A 23,432-nucleotide genomic window follows, 5' to 3' on the forward strand; every position below is an offset into this window, starting at 1 on the left:
GCCGGCGTCGCAAGATATTTACATGCAAGATGCACTAAAGATTCATATTTCCCTTCATGCTTCAACCACCATTCCAGAGGATGTGCGTCCATGCTGATGAAGACTTCTGCTCGATAACTATCCAAAGCAGTGGGGCCCAATGAATGTTCATTTTCATTATCTGAGTCAGATGCTGCCAGCAGAAGGTTGATTTTCCTTTTTGGTGGTTTGGGTTCTGTATCTTCCACATCTGAGTGTTGCTCTTTTAAGACTTCTAAAAGCATGCTCCACACCTTCTCCCTCTCAGATTTTGGAGGGCACTTCAGAGTCTTAAACCTTGGGATGAGTGCTATTGCTATCTTTAGAAATCTCACATCGATACCTTCTTTGCGTTTTGTCAAATCTGCAGTGAAAGTATTCTTAAAATTAACAACATGTGCTAGGTCATCATCCGAGACTGCTATAACATGAAATATATGGCAGAATGCGGGTAAAACAGAGCAGGAGACATACAATTCTCCCCCCAAGGAGTTCAGTCACAAATTATTTAACACTTTTTTTTTTTTTAATGAGTGTCATCAGCATGAAAGCATTTCTTCTGGAATGGTGGCCGAAGCATGAATGGGCATACAAATGTTTAGCATATCTGGTATGTAAATACCTTGCAATGCTGGCTACAAAAGTGCCATTCAAACGCCTGTTCTCACTTTCAGGTAACGTAAATTGAGACGCGGGCAGCATTATCTCCCACAAATGTAAACAAACTTGTTTTTCATAGTGATTGGCTGAACAAGAATTGAGTGGACTTGTCAGCACTAAAGTTTTACATTGTTTTGTTTTTAAGTGCACTAATGTAACAAAAAAAATCTACATTTATAAGTTGCACTTTAACGACAAAGAGATTGCACTATTTGTACTTGTATGAGGTGAATTGAAAAATACTATTTCTTTTGTTTATCATTTTTACAGTGCAAATATTTGTAATAAAAGTAATACTATAAAGTGAGCACTGTGCACTTTGTATTCTGTGCAGTAATTGAAATCAATATATTTGAAAATGTAGAAAATATCCAAAATTATTTAATAACTTTCCATTGGTATTCTACTGTTCAACAGTGAGAATAAAACTGCGATCACAATTAATTTTTTGAGTTAATCACGTGAGTTAACTGTGATTAATCGACAGCCTGAATAAAAATGTAAAAAAAAATTCTTAAAAGACAAACATCTAAATTACCAAAAGATACTAATCGAATTCTGCCAAGCCTTGTCAGAATGCGAAATGTTTTTTGTGGGTGGGGGTAGAAGGAGGCCAACATACACAGAACTGAAAGAAATGCAGACAACAGTTTGTCTTGTAGATTCATCATGTTTATTGAACATGAACAGAAGGAAAAACAACTGAGCCACACAGCTTCTGTGCTTCGGCTTTGGCTTCTGATTTTCATCTGCAATCGACAGTGAAGGGAGAAAGATTGGACAGTACAAAAAAGGGTTCCAAACTGATTTGTCAGAGCAGATTTTAAAAAATGCAAGTGTTGAACAATTAAGTGGCACCTAAGGCTAACAGATGGACGGTTACTGTGGCAGCAAAAGAAAAGCCATGCCGAGCATTCCTTATTGCAAGGCAGGTTCACGCAGGGGGCGGGCGGGGGGGCTGCTTTTTGGAAAACATTAGTGTGGGAAAAATAATACAGAGCGGATGACGTCATTCACTTTGGAAAGACAGTGACCACCTCATAGCCTTCGGGCGGGGTCACTCGCTCCCGGGCATGCGTCTCGCAATAGATGCAATCCTCCACAAAGAAGTGTCCTTTCTGCTTGAGGTTTGTCCCGCAGTCGCTGCACACATAGCACTCTGGATGGCGCTGCTTGTCACGCAGTTTTACGAACGCCCCCCTGTGGGAAACAACATGATCGCTCAGCTCTGGGGCTCCCGCAATCCTCCAAGGACTCCCTGGCTGAAATCCCCCATGCTTGCACACCACTGGGACTGCCCCAGGCAGCACAGCCATCCCCTAGGGTGGGAAGGAGGCAGCTGTTCTGCAGCAGCAAGGTGCCAGTGAGAGCATCTATGGGGAGCATGGCTCTAGGGAGGCAGAGTGTGGGTACCCCCGCTGGACGCAGACTGATGCCCAGGAAAGAATAAAAACTCTCGTCCCCTCACACACAGTGCAGGCCAGGGCCATGCACAGTTAGAGAGACTATGGGCAAGGTCTTCAGTTGGTGTAACCTCACTGATCCCTGCGGTGCTACATCAATTTACACCTGAGGAGGATCTGGCCCTGTGACTGGATAGCGCCATGCACGGACGAGAACCCTGCTCCCTGAAAGCATTTTTAGAACTGGCCTCCCCCGCACAAGCAAGTTCCAGGGAAAGTCCCTGTTGACGCTCTCTGGCGATATCACTGGCAAAGTTCCTTCGCCGTCACTCGGCATTGCAAGGGATCCCGCCAGACCCCTTTGCCTGCATCCCGGGGGCAGTCTGCCCAGCCAGGCCCACGCCTCTGGGGCTGTGCTGTAGCTCTGCCTGCACAGCCTCTTCTCCCCACAGGCCCAGGGGGCCCAACACCTCCCGCCTGCTCCAGGCCGGAGCGTGCCCACTGAGTGGAGCTGGCGTGGTTAGCTGGGCCTTTGGGTGGGCCTGCCAAACTGAGCAACCAGGAAAAGGCATTTCAAAAGAACGTGGAGTGGGGGTTAAAGTGGGGAGCAGCTTCTGGTCTCTACAACCCCAGGGCAGTGGAGTTTACAAGTGTGGCCAGAGCAGTCGCTGTCACAGGGAATGGGGCATCGTGGGACAGCTGCTGGAAGACTGTTAGGATTGACAGAGGCCACACTTGCACTGCATCGACCTCAATTGGTTGACTATGGCTCAAGGCCGTTCAGGGCGGTGGTGTTACTGTATCGACGTAACAGGGTGCTTATGTCGGCCAGAGACAAATCTGAGTGTAGACACACACAGAAATAGGTTGGTGCAAGGTGACTTGCATCAACCTAACTTTGTAGTGTAGACAGGCCTTAGTCTTAGAGAGGAGCTGGTAAATGGGTGTGTTAGGTAACACTGAGGGTGTACCATGAACAGTGGGTTCGAATGGCTCAAAACCAAGTAAAATTAGCCAAACTATTACTCCAGCACAACCAGTTTGGGCAAAGGGCTGCAGAGCCAAAGGGCAGCCCTCTGACTGGCAACATAAAAACCAGATGTTTGTGGGAGAAGCAAAAGGTGCCTGGACCCTGGCTGAATTTTCCGATGCAGCGAACGGTCACTAACTCTACACTGTAGTTAGGGTGTCAAACTGTTCCACTGTACATGGGCCTGCCCGCTCAGGGAAACACAGTGCAAATGCTCTTTGCAACTAGCCAAACCAAAATAAGGAAACTACACAGCAGCTTGTTAACTACCTATGGCCCAGAGGCCATAGTTTGCCCACCCCTGCCCTATACAGACACGATATAGTACAGCGAGCTCCACTCTGTGGGAATGTCTACACTGCACACTTCTTCTTCATACCATCACAGCCCCCCAACATGGGTATAAACCACAGTGTAGCTGGTGAGGCATGGCTTAGGCAAATAAAGATGCACCTAATGGGGGTGAGTATACATGCGAGTACATACCCTGCACGGCTCTATTCCCCCAAAACTATGCTTCCCTATCTATGCTGCTAGTGTCCTGTGGCCTCCGCACTGCTGGAGCCCTTCCCTGCCACTGGGAAGACTGTGGGGAGACAGCGGGAAAGGACTCAGCCAGTTCTCTTCTGCTGGAGCTTTCTCCTGCCGCAGGGAAAGGCTAGCCCTGCCAGAGCCTTTCCTTGCCACAGTGAAAGGCTCCATTAGTAGGGAATGCTGAAGCTTTTGACTGCTCTCTCCCCGCTGCCCGAGCCTTTCACTGCCACATACCACAGTGCAGATGCAGCAAGCTTTTCACTGCAGCTTGTAGTAGATACATATACCCTACACGCTGCTACCAGCCGTGTGTAGTGCAGACATAGCCTATAAGCGATTGGGATGGGTCAATACTTACACAATGCCGGATCCACACTTATCACAAATGGGCAGTTTCTGGGCATTTCCGATCGACGAGGCAACTTTTGTCATTGGTGCTTTCACGCTTCTAAATCCAGAAGGTTTATTGGGATCCCCTGGGGATACAAAACAGAGCATTTTGGATTATGGGCTGCACAAACTGCAAGAGGAATCTTTATATCCAGACTGGATGCTTTGCTAGAGGAGATGCTCTAGTTCAATACAGCTGTTGGATTTGAAGCAGGAATTAATCCAGGGAACTCCTAGGGCCTGTGTTATGGAAGATCACAAGGGTCCCTCCTGGCTTTGGACTCTAGGGACAGTTAATTGAAGTGTGCATAAACACCACAGTAAGCCTGTTTGCAGAGTTCCTTTTAGAATCGTAGAATATCAGGGTCGGAAGGGACCTCAGGAGATCATCTAGTCCAACCCCCTGCTCAAAGCAGGACCAATCCCCAATTTTTGCCCCAGATCCCTAAATGGCCCCCTCAAGGATTGAATTTACAACCCTGGGTTTAGCAGGCCAATGCTCAAACCACTGAGCTATCCCCCCTTCCCCTTGAAACCACTGAAATATTACTAGCCTTACAGTAAAGAAAGTGGATTATGAAAGAGCTTTTAAAATAATGTGGCAGTAAAGAAGGGCTGCAGATCCTCTCAGTTTATAGACAGTGGTACATACATTATAGATCAGGATAGGACAGAGGGATTTTATTCCATTTCAGGCAGGATGGGACAGGGCATGGGAGGAACACCCTTGTGTCTCTCAAGAGTATGTTATTCAAACCCAAGAGTGAGCTGCATCTAGTGTGTGTCAAAGAAAGGGGATAAAACCCCACAGAAACAGCCACAATGACCAGCAAGGTCATAAACACAAGTTGCTGCAGCCCAGCCCACATGGCACCGATGAAAGAATAAAGGAGGAAACTTGTGCTATGATTAGGGCCCTACCAAATTCATGGTCCATTTTGGTCAATTTCACGGTCATAGAATTTTTTTAAAATTGTAAATTTCATGATTTCAGCTATTTCAATCTGAAATTTCACGGTGTTGTAATGGTCGGGGTCCTGACCCCAAACAAGGAGTTGTGGGGAGATCACAAGGTTATTGGGAGTGTGGAGTTGCAGTGCTGCTACCCTTACTTCTGCACTGCTGCTGCTGGCGGCGCTGCCTTCAGAGCTGGGCAGCTGGAGAGAGGCGGCTGCTGGCCAGGAGCCCAGCTCTGAAGGCAGAGCCGCCGCCGCCAGCAGCAGCACAGAAGTAAGGATGCATGGTGTGATATCACCGCCCTTACTCCTGCACTGCTGGTGGTGGGGCGCTGGGTTCAGATCTGGGCGCCCGGCCAGCAACCGTTGCTCTCAGGCTACCCTGTTCAGAAGGCAGCGCAGAAGTAAATGTGGCAATACCCTAAAATAACCTTGTGACCCCCGCCCTGCAATTCCCTTCTGGGTCAGGACCCCCAGTTTGAGAAATGCTGGTCTCCCCTGTGAAATCTGTATAGTATAGGGTAAAAACACACAAGACCAGATTTCACAGGGGGAGATCAGATTTCACGGTCCGTGACACATTTTTCATGGCCATGAATTTGGAGGGCCCTAGCTATGATGCAGCTGCCAGCTACAACTCCTATTATCACAGCAGAGTACAGAGAAAGGTCAGAGCATGACCAGCCACATGCTCTGCGGATGTTGTTGCACCATTTGCCTGTTGGGCCCATGGCTTGCCTTGTCAAAGCTGGCTCTCAGCCAGCCTGCTAAGACAGCCCTGCCTACATCAAGGACACCTGCGCCGCTGTACCTACATCACTGCAGTTACCCTGGGGTGATCCCTGCGGTTGACACACTGTACCAAGACAAAGCAGGGCTTGCACTAATGCAGGCTAAACAGCAGAGTCGCAAGTCCCTCTTGGCCCCAGTCCAACTCATCTATGTTAGTGTTTTGCCCACAGTAGGAGGACTGATGTAGTTACACAGCTGCAAAGCTCCTTAATCCTGAGTCGCCTTCAAATGGACCAGGAAGGATCCAGCACCACTTCAGAGTCACTGCCGCTCGTGATGATGTCCCTCAGTGACACGTTTAACTACTGTTGCTCCATCCAGACAATCCAATATGATGGACTGTACAGGGAAGAGGCGCAGCAGCTTGCTCATGGTAGCCAACTCTAAAACATCTTTTTAGTTATTTAAAAAAAACCCTTCCTACCTTATTTGACATAAAATGTGACTCCTCCCACCCTTCCAATAAGAGCTCTAAGGCTGCAAAGAGATTTGAGGCTCACCAAAGAGGGACTGTGTTATTTCATTGGTTGTTATTCCAAGTTCCAAAAGATATGGGCCCAGATCCTCAGCTGGTATAAAGCAGTCTACTGACGGAAGACAGTGGTGTCTCTGCTGACTTCCACCAGCTGCGGATCTGGCTCAGAGTCTTTGAGCATTTGCTGCCTGTGCCTCTGTTTATCACTGTACACTTTATCAGCATCCCCAAGCATCTGGCCTGGAATGCCAGAGCCTTTCTGAGCTGTGTTGAAGGGGAAGCAAGTTAAGCAACAAGCATTCTTTCAGGGATGCATAACTTTACAGGTCCTGCTCAGTATCAAGGATTATCAACTCAGAATGAAACCAAGCAATAGCCCATTTTGGCCCTTTACCAGGTAGGCACATTTCAGTGCTAGAGATTTCCAGCAATGCTGCAAATCCTTGCAAAACAGAATAAGAAGCACCTTTGCCTCTTATTGTCTTCAGCGCTATTGAGAACGGGGTGGGCTTTCTCCGTGGTTCACAAATGTGATGAGAGTTTCACACATATGTGCAGAACTCCCATCGGTAGCTGTAAGTTACAAGCATATATACAACATAAACAGGGACACTTTTAAAAATATATGATTTTATCTTGGATTAAACTAAAAGAATTTTAAGAATTTAATTTGCTTCTCGCTTTAAGGCTGTTTGCTCTTTGCAAATCACTCAGCTTGGACAATGGAATTTGACAGATCTGTTTCACTTCCAGACTCATACCAGACCACCATGTTACTACAGATGGACTTAGACATACACCTTCCAGTGCTGTGAACTCAGCCAAAGAAAGGCTTTTAATGGCCATTGTCAAACACATCTCTTTCCCTATCTAGGCCTGTTTGTTACAGAATGGAGTTAAAAACAAACAAACTTAAGATCTGGGGCTCAACTAAGTACAGCACAGATCCCTTTGATAAGGGAAGTAGTGGGGGCAAAAGATCTATCTTGCTTTAAGATTAAACTCGATAAGTTTATGGAGGAGATGGTATGATGGGATAACATGGTTTTGGTAATTAAATATTCATGGTAAATAGGCCCAATGGCCTGTGATGGGTTTTTAGATGGGGTAAGATCCAAGTTACCCGGGAAAGAATTTTCTGTAGTATCTGGCTGATGAATCTTGCCCATATGCTCAGGGTTTAGCTGATCGCCATATTTGGGGTCGGGAAGGAATTTTCCTCCAGGGCAGATTGGAAGGCCCTGGAGGTTTTTCGCCTTCCTCTGTAGCATGGGGCACGGGTCACTTGCTGGAGGATTCTCTGCTCCTTGAGGTCTTCAAACTACAATTTGAGGACTTCAATAGCACAGATATAGGTGTGAGGTCTTTTTTAGGAGTGGTGGGTGAAATTCTGTGGCCTGCATTGTGCAGGAGGTCAGACTAGATGATCATAATGGTCCCTTCTGACCTAAATATCTATGAATCTATGAATCTATGAGACTGTAGTTGTGCATTGCGAAGTCCAGATGTTGACCCTGTGGTGCCAAAAAGAGCGGCACCTTCAGCTACTCGTCCTTAACAGAGCCAGTACTTTCCTGGATTTCAGCTGTGTCTGATTTTTCCCCTTTCCTTGCCGAGAGGATGGAAACTGCTAGCTTTAGCGCTCACACCGTCACACACAGTGTCCCACACAATCTTGACTCTAAACATTCTTTACCCATTGAAAAGTGAAGCCTGATATTTAGAAAATTTGGGGGAGTTTCTAAAACTTTTTTAAAAGGATTCCTTTTTGATGTTTTAGGATTTGTTTTTAAAATGCTCATGCAGTAAGAGTTCAAACTCATGGGCACATATGCATAACAACTGTATGGAAAGAGTACCCCTGCACACGGAAGTTAATGGAAAAGTGTGTCTGTAGGTTTCTGTGGAAATCATCTACAAAGGACACTTTGAACAATCACCAGGTGGGGAAGAGGGTTTGCTTTTAAACCAAATGTATACCTTAAATCAGATCATAGCAAAGGGAATCTGACAGCCACATGGAGAACACAGTAACTGCTTACCTTCAGATTCTAAAATTTCTTGTAGCACCAGGAATGAAGCAGATTGCCTGGGTGGTTCCTTTGGGTCTTCAGTCTCCTGGAGCATCTTGTAAACCTCAGACTCCTTGTCTATGACAAGGTTACTAGAGGGCTGGTTGTGGTGCTCCAAACTGGGGAGAATATTAAAAAAAATATTTGATAAATGACCTATAATTAAAACAATCCACTGCCACAATCTGCGAACCAACACCCCCATGTGCAAACATACAGCATAAAACAGTAGCGATGAAGGCTATGTTTGCACAAGTAAAGTGCAATCCTAGCGAGATGAACACCATGGCTTCCCAGTGGAACACACTCTATTTTTAGAGGATTTCCACTGTTTGAAACACACACACCCTTCTCAAGTATACTTTGCAATTCAGTGTAAGAAATTTAAAAAGGTACTTTGCAGGAAATAACAGTTCTGCTTAAAAAAAAAAAAAAAAAAAAAAAGCCCATTTTGCCATAAAGAATGAATTGTGCTGCTCTTGAAGCAGGCCCAGCTCCTGTTGTTTAAGAAGGGTGATCTGGCTTGGTTCTTAGCACAACTAGAGCTAGAGACAGCGAGTGTTTAGTGCAGGCAATGGGGAGCAAATGGGGCTTAGTAATGAAAGCTGAGTTTCAACTTCAGCTACAAAGGGATGACTCTCTGCTTGTTCCTGCTCTAGGCCAAGGCCCTGACATGCAGGGGGACCAATGCTGCAATTCAGCAAAGCACTTAAATATGTGCTTAACTTGAACAGGGAATTTGTATTCCATTCCTAATATTACATACACATATCAATATTGATTAGCTTCTATTAATAACGCTCTTATTAAAAAACCTTTTGCATTACAGAGAGACCTGGTCCTGCACTCTTACTCCTAAGAGTGACAGCTGCAGATTCAAGCTCAAAGGGCTTTTTAAAGAATCGGTACCAATATTTCCATTCTACAGATAGGGTAACTGAGGCACAGAGCACTTCAGCAATTTGCCTAAGCTCACAAAGCAGGTCAGTGGCAGAGTCAGGAATAACGTTCCACCTCCTGACCCCCAAGCTGCTGCTCTAAGCACTGGATCTCCATTGCCTACCAAGACCTTTGTGTTGCCTTTTGTGGTGTGTGAGTGATTAGCAATCTCAGTTTAATGGTTTTGGTTTTGAAGTGTAAATGACATTGAGGAATGACCTACTAGGTTATCTGCCAGCTAGGTTAAATGAGATGCAATAAGCAGACGTAAGTGGTTTGCGAGGTTCAGCCTACAAGAACTCCGCTGCCACACACAGGAAGTACAGACACTTGTACACAAGCATCCTGAAAAGTGAGACGAACTTGGTGAGAGAAATCTTTCTGATGATGAAGCAACTGCATATTTTCCATGCCAATGCATCATCAAGTTATCTGGGGGTTAGCCCTGCACAATCAACACTTCAAGCGCCACAGAGTAAATTGATGGTAAACGTCATAATGCACTTTTTCCATGAAATAATCTCAGAAAATGTTCCCATCTATGGTAAAATATTCTGGAGTGAAAGCGGTGTACTCTTTTGAGCAATACACACATACGTTCAAGCTTCCAGAATATGAATCTCAATGACCTGAAACAGGATCAAGTTCCCATGTCTATTATATAGGAAATTCCCTGGATTATCCTAAATTAATCCATGCCCCCCATTACATTCTTATACCCTGGTGTTCTCCCACCACCTTTTCTACTCTCAAAATAATGGGCTGAAGCCCACTGTTAGTTTTTCAACCACAATACTAAGGATATTTAATCCATGTACACTGAAAAGCAAATGCTTAAAATTGTCTTACGGAGCATTATAAACAGACACACAACATTTCAAACAAACAAGTATTGTGACAATGTGCGTAATGTACACATCAGACCTTCCATGTTTTTAGCACTCAGGGATACATTTTTTAGAAAATGAGACTGTGAAGACAGACCAAAAAAAAAATAAAAAATAAAAAAATCCTTCATTAAATTGTGCAATAGCTCACGTCTTGGGGAAGGGGCACATACTAATGCTATCAATACAAAGTGATAGAACTGGCTTAAAAGTAAGAGTCTGTGGGGACAGATATTTGGTAGAAGATAACTCTGACATCGTTCAGTGGAGTTAATCATTCCAAAAAGAGAGCAGAGGAACCTTGCTAATTCATAGTAGTGACCAGGAGACCCACTGTTGAATTACTGAGTTTTGGAAATTAGCAAGATACCAACCAGCCACAGTAATAAAACCCACACAGAGACAGCCTCACTCAGTGTATTTTGGCAAGCGTAATTTCACTTTTATTTTACTGTGGTACATTCTGGAAGGGAGGGATAGCTCAGTGGTTTGAGCATTGGCCTGCCAAACCCAGGGTTGTGAGCTCAATCCTTGAGGGGCCATTTAGGGATCTGGGGCAAAAATTGGGGATTGGTCCTGCTTTGAGTAGGAGGTTGGACTAGATGACCTCCTGAGGTTCCTTCCAACCCTGATATTCAGTGATGTTGTAAAGGTAACAAAGGTCTTCGAGACTGGGCAGTAGGGAATTCTAATGCACAGGCACTGAACTTTTGCTTAGAAGTGGGTGAAGATCCACTTGGGTTCTTCTGTCAGCATTATCAGGGTCTGGATTAGCAATGAGAAGTAGTGATGTTTTACTGTTCCTGAGGTAAAGCATATCAATTACAGGCTGTAACACCAAAATGCTTTGCTCCTTGTAGTTCACGAACTGCACTGTATTGTTATAAATTGGTGGCGATCTGGGATTTCCTGGCTGTTCTATTGCAAAACTTAGCCACGTGGATCTCTGCAGTGACTGTTGGGTGAAAATTCAGATCCTCCTGCTCCAAAAGTACATGGTCCTTAACACTTGGCTAAAAGGACTGTTAGCAGTATAGGAGCTATGACAAAGTTCTGCAATTCTAATTTTGTTCAGCAAAGGAGGATGGGACTCATACATAGTAGCCAGTTCATAGCACTGTAAACTGAAATAGACACAAACTAACTGTAATAATCTAAGAATGTAGCGCTGCAGCTGATTTCCTAACCAGCTCCTGTGAAAGGAATTGGCCTCTCGGCTATTCTGCAAAGATGCTTTAAGTGGCTTAAGCTTTGCTTTTCTCTGCCCACTTTGATTTTAATAACATCTGAAAACCAAGTGTGCTGAATGTTGTTTAAACAACTGGAGGGTTGGCCCTTGAGACAATCACTAATATCATGGTGACTGTGATTTCAGATAACTCAGTACAGATTCTGAACTGCTGCGCTGGTGCCAGCTAGCATCAGGGAATCACAGCGCTAAACTGCCTACCATCAGTACAGGCTAATAGAACAGAGAACTATTTATATTGCTTTTCATCTGTAGACCGCAAAGCGCTCTACAAAGGAGGTAAGCGTCATTACCCTTACAGATGGAGAAACTGAGGCACAGGGCGGTGAAGGGACTTGTTGAAAGTCACCCAGCAATCCAATGGCTCAACTGGGAATAGAACCCAGGTCTCCTCAATGCAATGCAATGCTATGCTGTCTACTAAGCCACCGTGCCTCCAGATTAGTAGGTGCCACCTGCCTGGGAAGTGAACACTGGGGAGGAGGAGCCTGTTCTTGCCAGAAATTGGACTAACTCAGGCTACATACCCTGATCCTTCAGTACACACATACACTCACCAGTGCTATGTGAAATGAAAGCTGACAGGATATTTACCAGCTGGACAGATGGCAGTGCCTTCCAGTCACTACCGAATTAGGGATTTGGGAACGAAATGTTACCAGTCTGGTGCTTTAAATAGCAACCCCACTCACCCTTCCACTGAACAAGTCAAGTCAATACAAGACCATTTTTCAAGTACTCAAATCTTGTACATTTCACCATTCTCTCTCTCTCTCTCTCTCTCTCTCTCTCTGTGTGTGTGTAGCAGCAGAGGAGAGTGGCAGACTGATTTGGTACATTTCAGTGCTTTGCATTGTGCACAGCAAAGAAATACAATGCAGAGAAAGTGTCTGTGATGAGAACATCATGCACTAAGTTTTCATTCACAAAGGTGACACACAAAACCTCAGATTCTTGGTGACAGGTGGACACTGTGAGCAATGGACAAGTAACAAGTCATTTGTGGAGATGAAGCCGTGGATGCACATGTGCGCCGAGTAAGCCACGCACGCAGCAGGCAAGGTTACCTGGGAAAAGCAGGGCTAACGGAAGAGATCTGCCCTTGTAAAGTATCCAGGATGTTTCTCTGGGAATAGAGCTGCAAGGGGGAATTAAATTGCACGTGCACCACTTTGAGTCCTGGCACCTCCACTTCCACAGGGCTGTTGGGGCAGATCTGAGCGGCTTGCTTTAGCTGTTCGGGCCCAACTCTCACTTGGCTTGGGATGGAGGAGGTGCTGTGCCTCCTTTGCAATGGAGGCAAGGAGGTATGCGGCTGGAGAGGATTATAGACTGTTGCAAAAGGTGCCTGGAACCCAGGAGGCAATAAACGGCTAGAGGCAGGAAAAGGTTACAGGGAGGTTGGGGTTTTTTTTTTTTTGTTTTTTTTTAAGGTTGCAGAGTTGAGAGGAAAACACAGAGGGGGGAAAAAAGAAAGGAAGGAAGGAAGGAAGGAAGAAGTTAATGGAGGACTAAACCAAATTCCCAAGCAATTCTGAAATGAGTACTTCAAATCAGGTGTTCCTTTCACTAGAAGGATCCACCATATACAGATCAGCTCTATGGTAAAGCTTCTGGCTAATGCTGATTTTCCGGCTGAGCGCAAAGGGTATGTCTACACTGCAGTCAGGAGGTGTGACTGAGCGCATGGAGGCATGCCTGAGCTAGTTTTAATCTAGTTAGAAGGGGTATGCCTACATGAACTGCAGTCACACCTCCAGACTGCAATCCAGACCACCCAAAGTGTACAGTGTAGCAGGAGGAACTAGATGCTAATTCCCTCCCCTCACCCACCACCTGTCACCATAAGGCAGTTCTTTTGTAAAGATCTGAAAACCAAATATAGTGGTTACAGTTTCTCTGGCCAGACTCTGCATCACTCACACCAGTGTAAGTCTAGAGGAAACAAGCTAGGCTGGACAATTTCAATTACGTTCCTCTGGAATAACACTGGCACACGGATCCGGCCTCTTGAGTTCAGAGAAAGATGCTCTGGATGGGTGCTTGAGGCTGTACATTATAGATCATGTGGTGTTAGACAAACATGGTTCCAGCCCCACTTCGAAGTCTGAATCATTGAAAAACAAGCCGCAGGGCATAAGTCACTATTTTCTGGGGTTTGGACAGGCGAAGGCCTGATTAAAGCAGCCTTGCAGTAGCTGTTAATTCAATTCAAACAGGACACCTGTTTGGTAAACAAAATCCTGGAAGGCTTTAGCAGCTATTTACAATCTCTGCCCACCATCTGCCACCTGCCCTCTTTCCACGGAGGGAGGGAGGGGGGAGTGACAGCCCCATGGGGCTCACTGACACCAGCCTCCTCTCAGGAGGGAAACGGAAGGCAAAAATAACCCTTGGGGGCAGGGAAGCCAAACATTGTCCTGCTGTTATCAGGGTGGCTACGAACTAGCATAAGCACTTATGGAGCTGTGTTTTCAGACTGGTATTAAAAGGTCTCAATTACTGCAGGCCCAAACAACTGTGACCACAACTGAAGTTCCCTGAACATCTCCCTTTTGACTGCACCTGCAAGTCAGGGATTTAGAGGACTCGCACCTAAAGCGCAGGCATAAAACTGCAACTTTGAAAGCAGAGGCCAGTATCTTCAGATTGTGATGGCCTCTGTTCTGTGTTTGTGCAGCACCTAGCACCACAGTGTCCTGGTCCATGACTAGTGCTCCTAAGCACTACGGTAATACAGATAACACCAAAGGGCTCTGACTTATTATCATCATTACCTCCATTTTACAGATGTGGAAACTGGAACATCCGGAGGTTAAGTGAGTGACTTGCTCAAGGTCACAGAGGAAGCCAGTGTCAGAGCCAAGAACAGAGCCCACCAGGTTCCTGGCTTCCAGCCCTGTGCTCACATCATCAGACATACTCGGGTTTGTTTCTAGCACTTCAGACTAGAAGCAGGCTAGTTTTTTTGGTGAAGTGTGAGTTACTTGGCAAGGGTCAGATGGAAACACAAACCCAACCCGTGGCTGTCCTGCTGGGACTGCTGTCGAGGTAGGGTACATTTTCAGACTTGCAATCTCAACCGTGTAACAGGTTGAGCAGAAGAGAAACAACTGCCCAGAGCTCTCTGCAATTCTTTAAAATCCAAAGAAAAGGGCAGTTTAATAAAAACTCTAAGCCTTGACATTGTCCCTGTAAGATTTCAAAGCTCTCTCTGAAAAGGGACTGCTCTTTCCTCCGTACCACACTGTACCCTTCCTGCACTACTTGCAAAGCCAGAAGAAAACACTAATTGTACAAAAGTGCTGATAATAAAGCATTGAGCACCTGTTTCGGTCAGAGGGTGATTTTAAGGGCTGGTATGTCATGCTGAACGCACGCTGAAACTGCGCTGGTCTCTAGCAAACAAAAACACACAATTGTTAATTTCACCCTTGCACCTTGCAGAACATTCCCTGCCCCCCACAAGCCATGCCCCCGGACCACATCCCATCTCACACCTGCTAGTTGCACTCCTTCCACAAGCCTGAAAGAGAATTGTCCCATGTTAAAGAATGGATACACTCGCAATGAGTTTATGACAAAGCTCACTCCATGACAACAGACATCCCACCAAGGAGGGGGCAGGGAGAGAGAAGTGGGGAACTACTTACGGCTTGCTGGGGTCCTGGGCATCACCAGATGACTTAGACTCCACAGCACTGTTGAAGGTCTGGATGTTTTCTGAGGAGTACAGGCCTGCGGGGCTGTTGTACTGGGCAGTGATCACTTTGGGGGCAGTGCTGGAAGCGGTGGCAGCAGTGAATGGCATAGCACTCCGGTTGTGTGCGCTTCCTATGTGCCTTATTTCCTGCATGCAAGGGAGCAAAGGCAATGTCAGAAGTGTCTGACATGCAGGCGGGGAAGTGCCAGGGCAGCCCGATGAACATGCAGCACAAGGGCAGCTCTGCAGAACCAGAGAAGCACTCTCCCCAAATCCACCCAGCTGCGACCCTATAATGGGACAGAGCTCTCAGCAGACTGAGGATCTTCACACTATGAACATCCCTATCCCCAGCTGCTTGCGCTGCATGACAGCGAAAGAGTCCATAAAGCAGACATTAGGTTTCAGACACAACAGATCACTGGAAAGACGCGGCTGGGGCACACTTATCAGAGCTATTGTCTCGAGCTGTCGGCAGACTTCACTGGATCCACTGCATTCATTCTCAAGCTTTTTTTATTTTTATTTTTTCATTAATGGAATGGTTTGGTTCTGGAGCACAAGTTGACACAACCGCTCTCTCACTGAGCCTTCTGTAAGCCAGCCCTGGGAGCAGGATTGTTCAGATTTATCATGGGGCTGGGCTTCCATTCAGATCAAATGTAGGCTGACATTTTCAAACATGACTAGTGGATTGGGGGGTGGCTGGGTGTCCAACCTCACATACCTTCAAGAGGCCTGATTTTCAGAGGATGGGTGCTCAGCACTATCCAAAAGTCAGGCCAGGTTAAAGTATCTCAAGTTGGGCACGGAAAAATTGAGGAATTCAAAAAATGACTAGCCACTTCTTAAAATATCCCCTCGTATTCTCACCGACATAAGGAGGAGAAATGGAAAGGCAAAAAAATTCTTGCATGTGGTTCCCGAGTAACAAATACCCATATGTTAGTTATCAAGACAGTGGATTTCACCTTCTACAAGGCTGTGTCCCCCATTTAATTCAGTCAGTCTTCCAATCTGAGCCTCCAATCAATTTGATCAAAAACTCCAGAACCAAAATTCCTTAGTATTTATTTAATCAAAATAAAGAATGGAAGGTTTTTGTTTTTTTAACTATTCCACTGTCATCTTGCCTTTCAATAGCACTTTTCATCCAAAGCACTTAATGCTGGGTAAGTCTGAACCTCATCTACAGGCCCAGCAATGAGGAGTACAGAGGTAAGCGACAGGACAAGACCACAAAGCTAACTGGTGCCAGGCCTGCCCATTCCCAGGCCCTCTGGACTAGCCATTAGTTTATGCTGCCTCAGGCAGATATTACCTGACAGTTAGAATCACTGGCTATAGAAAGTTGCTATTTAATAAGAAAGGGACAAAATTCTGAAGAAGAGATATGCTCAAGGAAGATTCTTCTGAAGAAGAGACTGCTGCAGCTACAAATGGAATTATTCACATATTGCTCTTGACATAAACACTGTTAAATGCTATGCAAGCTGGGACATGACGCCAGCTGGGCATATGAACATTAAGGCCTTGTCTACACTACGAAGTTTTGTTGGCAAAAGCTGCCTTTTGCTGACAAAACAGGGGAGGTGTACATGCTGCAAAGCTACTTTTGGCGGCAAAATTCTGCTGTTTTGCCGACAAAATAAAACCACCTGAACGAGAGGCATAGAGCTTTTTGTGGCAAACTTTAAGCATCATAGCGTCAGTGTAGACGCTGCTGTTTGTTTTGTCGACATGATGGGCTTCCACCAGTATCCCACAATGCCCGTCATGACTGCTCTGCTCACTGTTTTGATCTCTGCTGCCCTGCAGTCATGCACCCCTCCCCTTACAAAGCTCTGGGCAGTGTCTGACAGCATCTGACAGCCAGCTGCTGTTATGCTCCGGGAACAAAGAGCAAATCATTAACATGGAATGTTCCTGTTCTGCCCTGCGCTAGGATACAGTGGCAGGCAGACTGCTGCTGCGGGGAGTGTGTATGTGGGGGTGTGGGGGGGACGGGACGGACGGGGGACGACAACTGCTATGTTGCTTTGACATTCTTCAGCACGGAGAGCTCACAGAGCTGCTGAGGATGTCACTCCCGGCAGCTGAGGCGGCTGTGGGAGAACTCTGAGAGAATCACAGAACCATAGGCAGGGCAGGCGGGCTGCTTCAGGAGTGACTGCTGGGCTGAGCAGAGCCAGGGTGGGGCGGGGGCCGGTGTCCCCCTCCCTGCCTCAGGATAGGTCGGTCAGCCTACTGTCTCCCCCACCCCAGACACACAACTCTCCTCTCCCTCCCTGCACACACTTCAGCTGAAAAGGGGCTGACAATCTAGTAGGATGCCCATGGAAGGATAGGACTGAGAAACCTGCATCATGTGACGCTGTACCTGCCCCATGAAGCACTGCAAAAACTCTTCCCAAAACACCCTGCAGCCAGTTGCACAGTGGGATAACTACCCACAGTACACTGCTCTGTGTTGATGCAAGAGCTGCTAGTGTGGATGTGCTCTGATGATACAAGGAGCTAGTGTGGACATGCAACAGCGGTTAAATTAAAGCAACATACCTTTTGCCGACAAAACTTTGTAGTGTAGACAAGGCCTAAAATGAATTACTTGTTTCTGTCAGGGCTTATCTAAATGAATACTCAGTTCACAGTATGCTGGGGTGTAAATCTACCCCCCGTTAGCCTGCTCAGCACTAAGGCTTGGTCTATGCGTAAAAGTTCTGTCTGCATATCTATGCTGGTCAGGGGTGTGAAAAAAACAGACCCTGGACTGACCAAGAGACCCTGACAAATCCCTGGTGTAGAGAGTTATGTCAACAGAAGAGGGCTTGTCAATGTCATTCTGAGAGATGATGGTCCTACACTTGCAGAAAAACTCCTTGTCAGTGTAAGCAGGCTGTGTCTACACTAGCCGGCTATGCTGGCATATGCTCTGTCATGCAAACACAGCCTATGTGTCCACATGGACCCTGCTGCACACTCACAATTCCCCAGTGCACTTTGGCCTGCTCCTATTTCAAAGCAGAGCAGATCGAAGTGCACCAGGGAATGGTCAGTGTGGGACAGCAGGGCCCACATGGACGGTGCATGGCAACTAGTGCAAGAAGCGCTGGTTGAGACCAGCACTCAGAAGGATAGCATCAGGCTTGAGCAAAATATGCAGCGGGTACGGCAGGAGCTCACTAGAGCTGGGAGAATAGTGGGACGAAGTTTTCACAAAAATCCTCCTTTTTCTGTTGAAATTTCAATGAAAACTGCAGTGGAAATGATGAATTTCAACCTGCTCTAGATCTTTCAAATTTGTGATGAACCCTGTTCTATTGTTAAGGGTCTCAGGCCCAAGTGACACAATAGTAACCAGAGGCCTCATCACCACCTTAGCTTCCTGGGTCTACAGTCCCCTGCCCCAGTTAACACAGAACTCCTTCTGTACATCTCAGAACCCTAAAGCAATGCTACCGGAGGTTCTGTTTGACCGTACAGAATAAACCACCCTTTGTTTCAAAAGGACAAACAAATTCCCCACAAAATGTTCATTTTAATGTTTGATAACATTTCTAGATTTCCTTAGCCAGCTGGCTGCTGTTCCCAAAATGACAGAGTCCATTGGAAATGCTCCCGTTCATGAGTTTCAAGTACTTAGAAACCAATGAGGTAGCTAGAGCCAGTCACGTGTGGGCTAGAAAGAGGGGCTTTCACATGTCATCTCCAATTGGAGTGCCTGGGCATTAGCTTTCCCACACACTGATAAAAGACCGACCCATACAATAAGAAGTTAATGTCTCATTTACCCAGCAGCATTCAAGCCTTTTGTTCAAGTCTTATTTGAAGCACAATGATGACACTGCTCTTCTGCCCATAAAGATAGTCTTTCCCATGGCAGAGACTGTGTATGGTAGCAAGAAATGAGAGTGACCACTCTGTCAATTACCCAAGGGAAGAATCAATATTCTTACCCCAGGAAAGAATTGGCCCAATGCAATTATTAAAACTCCCATTAAGAGGATGCAAGTAGAAAGCTGTCTCAGACATATGTATAATAATACTCCTAGGGGGATTCTGCAGGACTGTGCACCCGCAGAAAATGCCCCCCACAGCTTTCCTGTGTTTCCCTGCAGAAAACGGCATGAAAAAAAAAAGGGAAGCCGTACTGGGGGGGAAGTGGGAAGAAGGCCGGGGGGGCGACCATAGGCGCAGTTTTTTGGGGGGGGATTGCTCCCTCCAAACAGAGGTGAGGCATGGGGGGCACACAGGGTTACATGCCACTGCCCCCCTCGTTCTGCAAGTGCAGAGCTGCCCTGCTGAAGAAGGCTTCGTCTGGCCTCCGCTCACTCTGCAGCTGAACGCCACCTTAGAATCATAGAATATCAGGGTTGGAAGGGACCCCAGAAGGTCATCTAGTCCAACCCCCTGCTCGAAGCAGGACCAATTCCCAGTTAAATCATCCCTGCCAGGGCTTTGTCAAGCCTGACCTTAAAAACCTCTAAGGAAGGAGATTCTACCACCTCCCTAGGTAACGCATTCCAGTGTTTCACCACCCTCTTAGTGAAAAAGTTTTTCCTAAAACTTCTGGACACCTTCTGGGTCCTAGTGACAGTCGTGCTGTGCAACAGTGAGTGCCTGCAGTGGGGCTGGGGGAAATGAGGGAAGGGGGGGCGAGGGGGTGGAGGGGAATGTGGTGGGTGGGGAGGGGATAGAGAATGGAAGGAGATAGGGTAATCGGGAGTCTGGCATGCAGTGTCCCCTCAGCAGCAGCTGGGGCTCCCCCATTAAACAGGCCCATTGAACCCTCACCTTGACAAGCCCTACCTCCCTACACCTGTACCCCTCTGATGAGCTCCCAACACCCAAACCCCCGCCCCACTGATCCCCAACCAGCTGCACCTGGACCCCCACCCCATCAGGCCCCACTCTCCCAGCACCCAGACCCTCCGACTACGTCCCCCACACCCAGCCCCCCCAGCCAAGCCCCATCTCCCCACACCCATCCCCCCCCTGAGCCCCAACCACCTTCACCTGGATCCCCTGCAGAGTCCCATTGCCCCTGCACCCGGAACCCCCCAACGAGCCACTGTGCATCCAGATCCTCCACTGAGCCGCCCACACCCAGACTGCCCCACACAGAAACCTCTCACCCCGTGCCTGGATCCCCCCACACTAAGCCCCTCCACACTTCGATCCTGCTGAGCTGAGCCTGCCCACCCACCCACACCTGGTGCACCTGGCACGGAGAGGCAGGGCCCCGGGGTGTTTCTGTGGCACGCCCAGGCCTTGCACTGTGTCAAGGGCAGGTGCAGCCTCACTGCCAAGCCCCTACACGGGGGAAGGTGGGGTCTGCAGGGTGATCTCCCACCTCAGTGCAGCCGGTGGCCTGTGCTCCCCACTGCCATGCTGGAGCCACATTTATTTACTGACAAATAAAATTAACAGAATTTTAAAATAATGGACATAATTTTTAATTTTTTGGTGCAGAATTCCCTCAGGAGTAATAATAATTTGCTTAGTGAAAGCCAGAGTCTGATGTATAGGCTTTATGCTCAAGAGAGTTACACGGCTAGCTCAAATGAGCTCAAGATTTAGGTTGTGTCAGATTCTGCAAGAAGAGAAACGTTTAAATTTTTAGCAAAAATTATGAAAAGTTAAGTTTTCTTTTTGTTTTTAATAGGGTTGTGTTTTGTTTTTCAATTAGCTATTCATTTCTCTGTACTGTGGATAGACCAAATACTGCAATGTTAGGATATAGACATTCAGGCCTGTCTGTAAAGGCCTATACTCTAAGAATTTAGGTGTATTCTTATCACTTAGCTAATTATAGAGGTATAAAAGAAAGAATCAAAATCACTATCTGCCGGTGTAAGGTCCTTTTCTTACTGTGACAGTCTGAGGCCCTGTGCTTAGGCTAAGATCTTTGGCTAAGCAGCAGAGGCAGCCATAAGCTGGGAAGTGACCGGTCACATCCTCACATTCCAAACTAGTCACATTGAAATAAGGTGCTATTGGGCTGGTAGGAATACAATCCTGTCCTGATAATGCCTATCACCTCCAGAGAAAGGGAAGTGCCTAGAAGATGTAAAAGGAAGCTTAGTTTGATAGCATCCTGTCTGGCAAGAACTCGCTTATCAATAGCTGGGATGTGAAATCCTCATTTCTTTGTTGTTCTATCACTGTAGTCCCCATTTCCCTATTGTTTGTCTGCATAATCTCTGTCTGGTTCTGTGATTGTTTCTGTCTGCTGTATAATTAATTTTGCTGGGTGTAAACTAATTAAGGTGGTAGGATATAATTGGTTACATAATCATGTTACAATATGCTAGGATTGGTTAGTTAAATTTCAGCAAAAGGATTGGTTAAGGTATAGCAAAGCAGAACTCAAGTTTTACTATATAGTCTGCAGTCAATCAGGAAGTGTGTGGGTGGGGGGGGAAATGGGAACAGGGAATGGGGGTGGGGAATTGGAATCATGTTTTGCTAAGGCGGGCGGAATGGGGACAGGGACACAGGTGTAAGGCTCTGTGGTGTCAGAGCTGGGAAGGGGGACACTAAGGAAGGAAACTGGAATCATGTTTGCTGGAAGTTCACCTCAGTAAACATCGAATTGTTTGCACCTTTGGACTTCGGGTATTGTTGCTTGCTCTCTGTTCATGCAAGAAGGACCAGGGAAGTGAGTGGGTGAAGGAATAAGCCCCCTAACATGCAGCACTGAAGATAAATGCACTGTGAACAAAAAGTGGAACCATCAAGTCTATTTTTCTTGTCTGAGCAGAGAGAGGGGAAAAAGAAAATGGCCTAAGAGGTGACTGCAGTAACACACAACCATGATGCAAGACTAAAGCTTTAAAAGTTGGGGCAGAGAAGGCAGATGTATACAGGAAGAGTGGAAGGTCAGGACTTCATGGAGAAGGCAGGAGAGGGAGTCAAGGATGAGGCTGGAAGCTGCAGGGCAGTTGTTGACTACAGTGGGGGGGGGGGGGAGGGGTGGGTTTAGTTTGATACAGTGGCTGCACAGGACACACCAAACTGTACACAGATGGAAAGGACGGGGGACGGAGAAATATTTGAGAGGCATCAGCAAAGAGGTGGTGAGTAGTTGATGAGATCAACTATGGAAAATATATAGAAAGAGGAGAGCAGGGAAACTGAGTACAGCAGGAATGGCCCTAGTAATTTTGCCGACCAGGGTGAGAAACATTTTCGGTGCTGTGCCCACTCCGAATTGGAATGGAAGGGGGGGAAAAGCTGAGCAGCAGAGCAATTCTGCACCCCATGAAAGTTGGCACCTCGGACAACTGCCCTGCTTGCCCGCCTCCCTGGGAGTCACAGAGGGAGATGTGATTGCAGTACATTAGGGAGAAGCTTCAGTACTGCTCACTTGTTTTAGCCAGGCGTTCTGTTGCACTGTCCTACCTTGGTTTTTTGTTTTTAACTTCATCTGCAGAGGTAGACTAGCGCTTTCATGTAGTGAACTCAAAATATAGGCAAAAAGAAAAGGAGTACTTGTGGCACCTTAGAGACTAACCAATTTATTTGAGCATAAGTTTTCGTGAGCTACAGCTCACTTCATCGGATGCATACTGTGGAAAATACAGAAGATGTTTGTTTTTATACACACAAATCATGAAAAAATGGGTGTTTATCACTACAAAAGGTTTTCTCTTCCCCCACCCACTCTCCTTACAATGTGTGATAATCAAGGTGGGCCATTTCCACCCCAAATCCAGGTTCCCCCCCCCCCCACCCCAAACAAACCCACTCTCCTGTTGGTAATAGCTTATCTAAAGTGATCACTCTCCTTACAATGACAGGTTTCAGAGTTGGTCTGTATTCGCAAAAAGAAAATGCATCCGATGAAGTGAGCTGTAGCTCACGAAAGCATACGCTCATATAAATTGGTTAGTCTCTAAGGTGCCACAAGTACTCCTTTTCTTTCTCCTTACAATGTGTATGATAATCAAGGTGGGCCATTTCCAGCACAAATCCAGGGTTTAACAAGAACGTCTGAGTAAGGGTGTGTGTTAGGAAAACAAGGGGAAATAGGTTACCTTGCATAATGACTTAGTCACTCCCAGTCTCTATTCAAGCCTAAGTTAATTGTATCCAATTTGCAAATGAATTCCAATTCAGCAGTCTCTCACTGGAGTCTGGATTTGAAGTTTTGCTGTTGTAATATTGCAACTTTCATGTCTGTAATCGCGTGACCAGAGAGATTGAAGTGTTCTCTGACTGGCTTATGAATATTATAATTCTTGACATCTGATTTGTGTCCATTTATTCTTTTACGTAGAGACTGTCCAGTTTGACCAATGTACATGGCAGAGGGGCATTGC

The 23,432-nt window shown here is 46.4% G+C and overlaps 1 protein-coding gene across 1 annotated transcript in view; it reads right to left on the bottom strand.

Annotated features, from left to right (window-relative positions):
* Positions 1-1,328: 1,328 nt before the first annotated feature.
* PDLIM1 (PDZ and LIM domain 1) overlaps positions 1,329-23,432 on the bottom strand; it is a 101,004-nt gene continuing 78,900 nt past the window's right edge. The window contains exons 4-7 of the mRNA XM_084633566.1: positions 15,059-15,255; positions 8,301-8,449; positions 4,004-4,121; positions 1,329-1,878 (exon numbers count right to left, since the gene is read on the bottom strand). Coding sequence (XP_084489692.1) covers positions 1,692-1,878; positions 4,004-4,121; positions 8,301-8,449; positions 15,059-15,255 — 651 coding nt within the window. The 3' untranslated portion in view covers positions 1,329-1,691. The remainder of the gene's footprint in view (positions 1,879-4,003; positions 4,122-8,300; positions 8,450-15,058; positions 15,256-23,432) is intronic.

Source organism: Lepidochelys olivacea (assembly GCF_965140295.1).
Source record: "Lepidochelys olivacea isolate rLepOli2 genome assembly, chromosome: 7".
NCBI classification, from domain to species: Eukaryota; Metazoa; Chordata; order Testudines; family Cheloniidae; genus Lepidochelys; species Lepidochelys olivacea.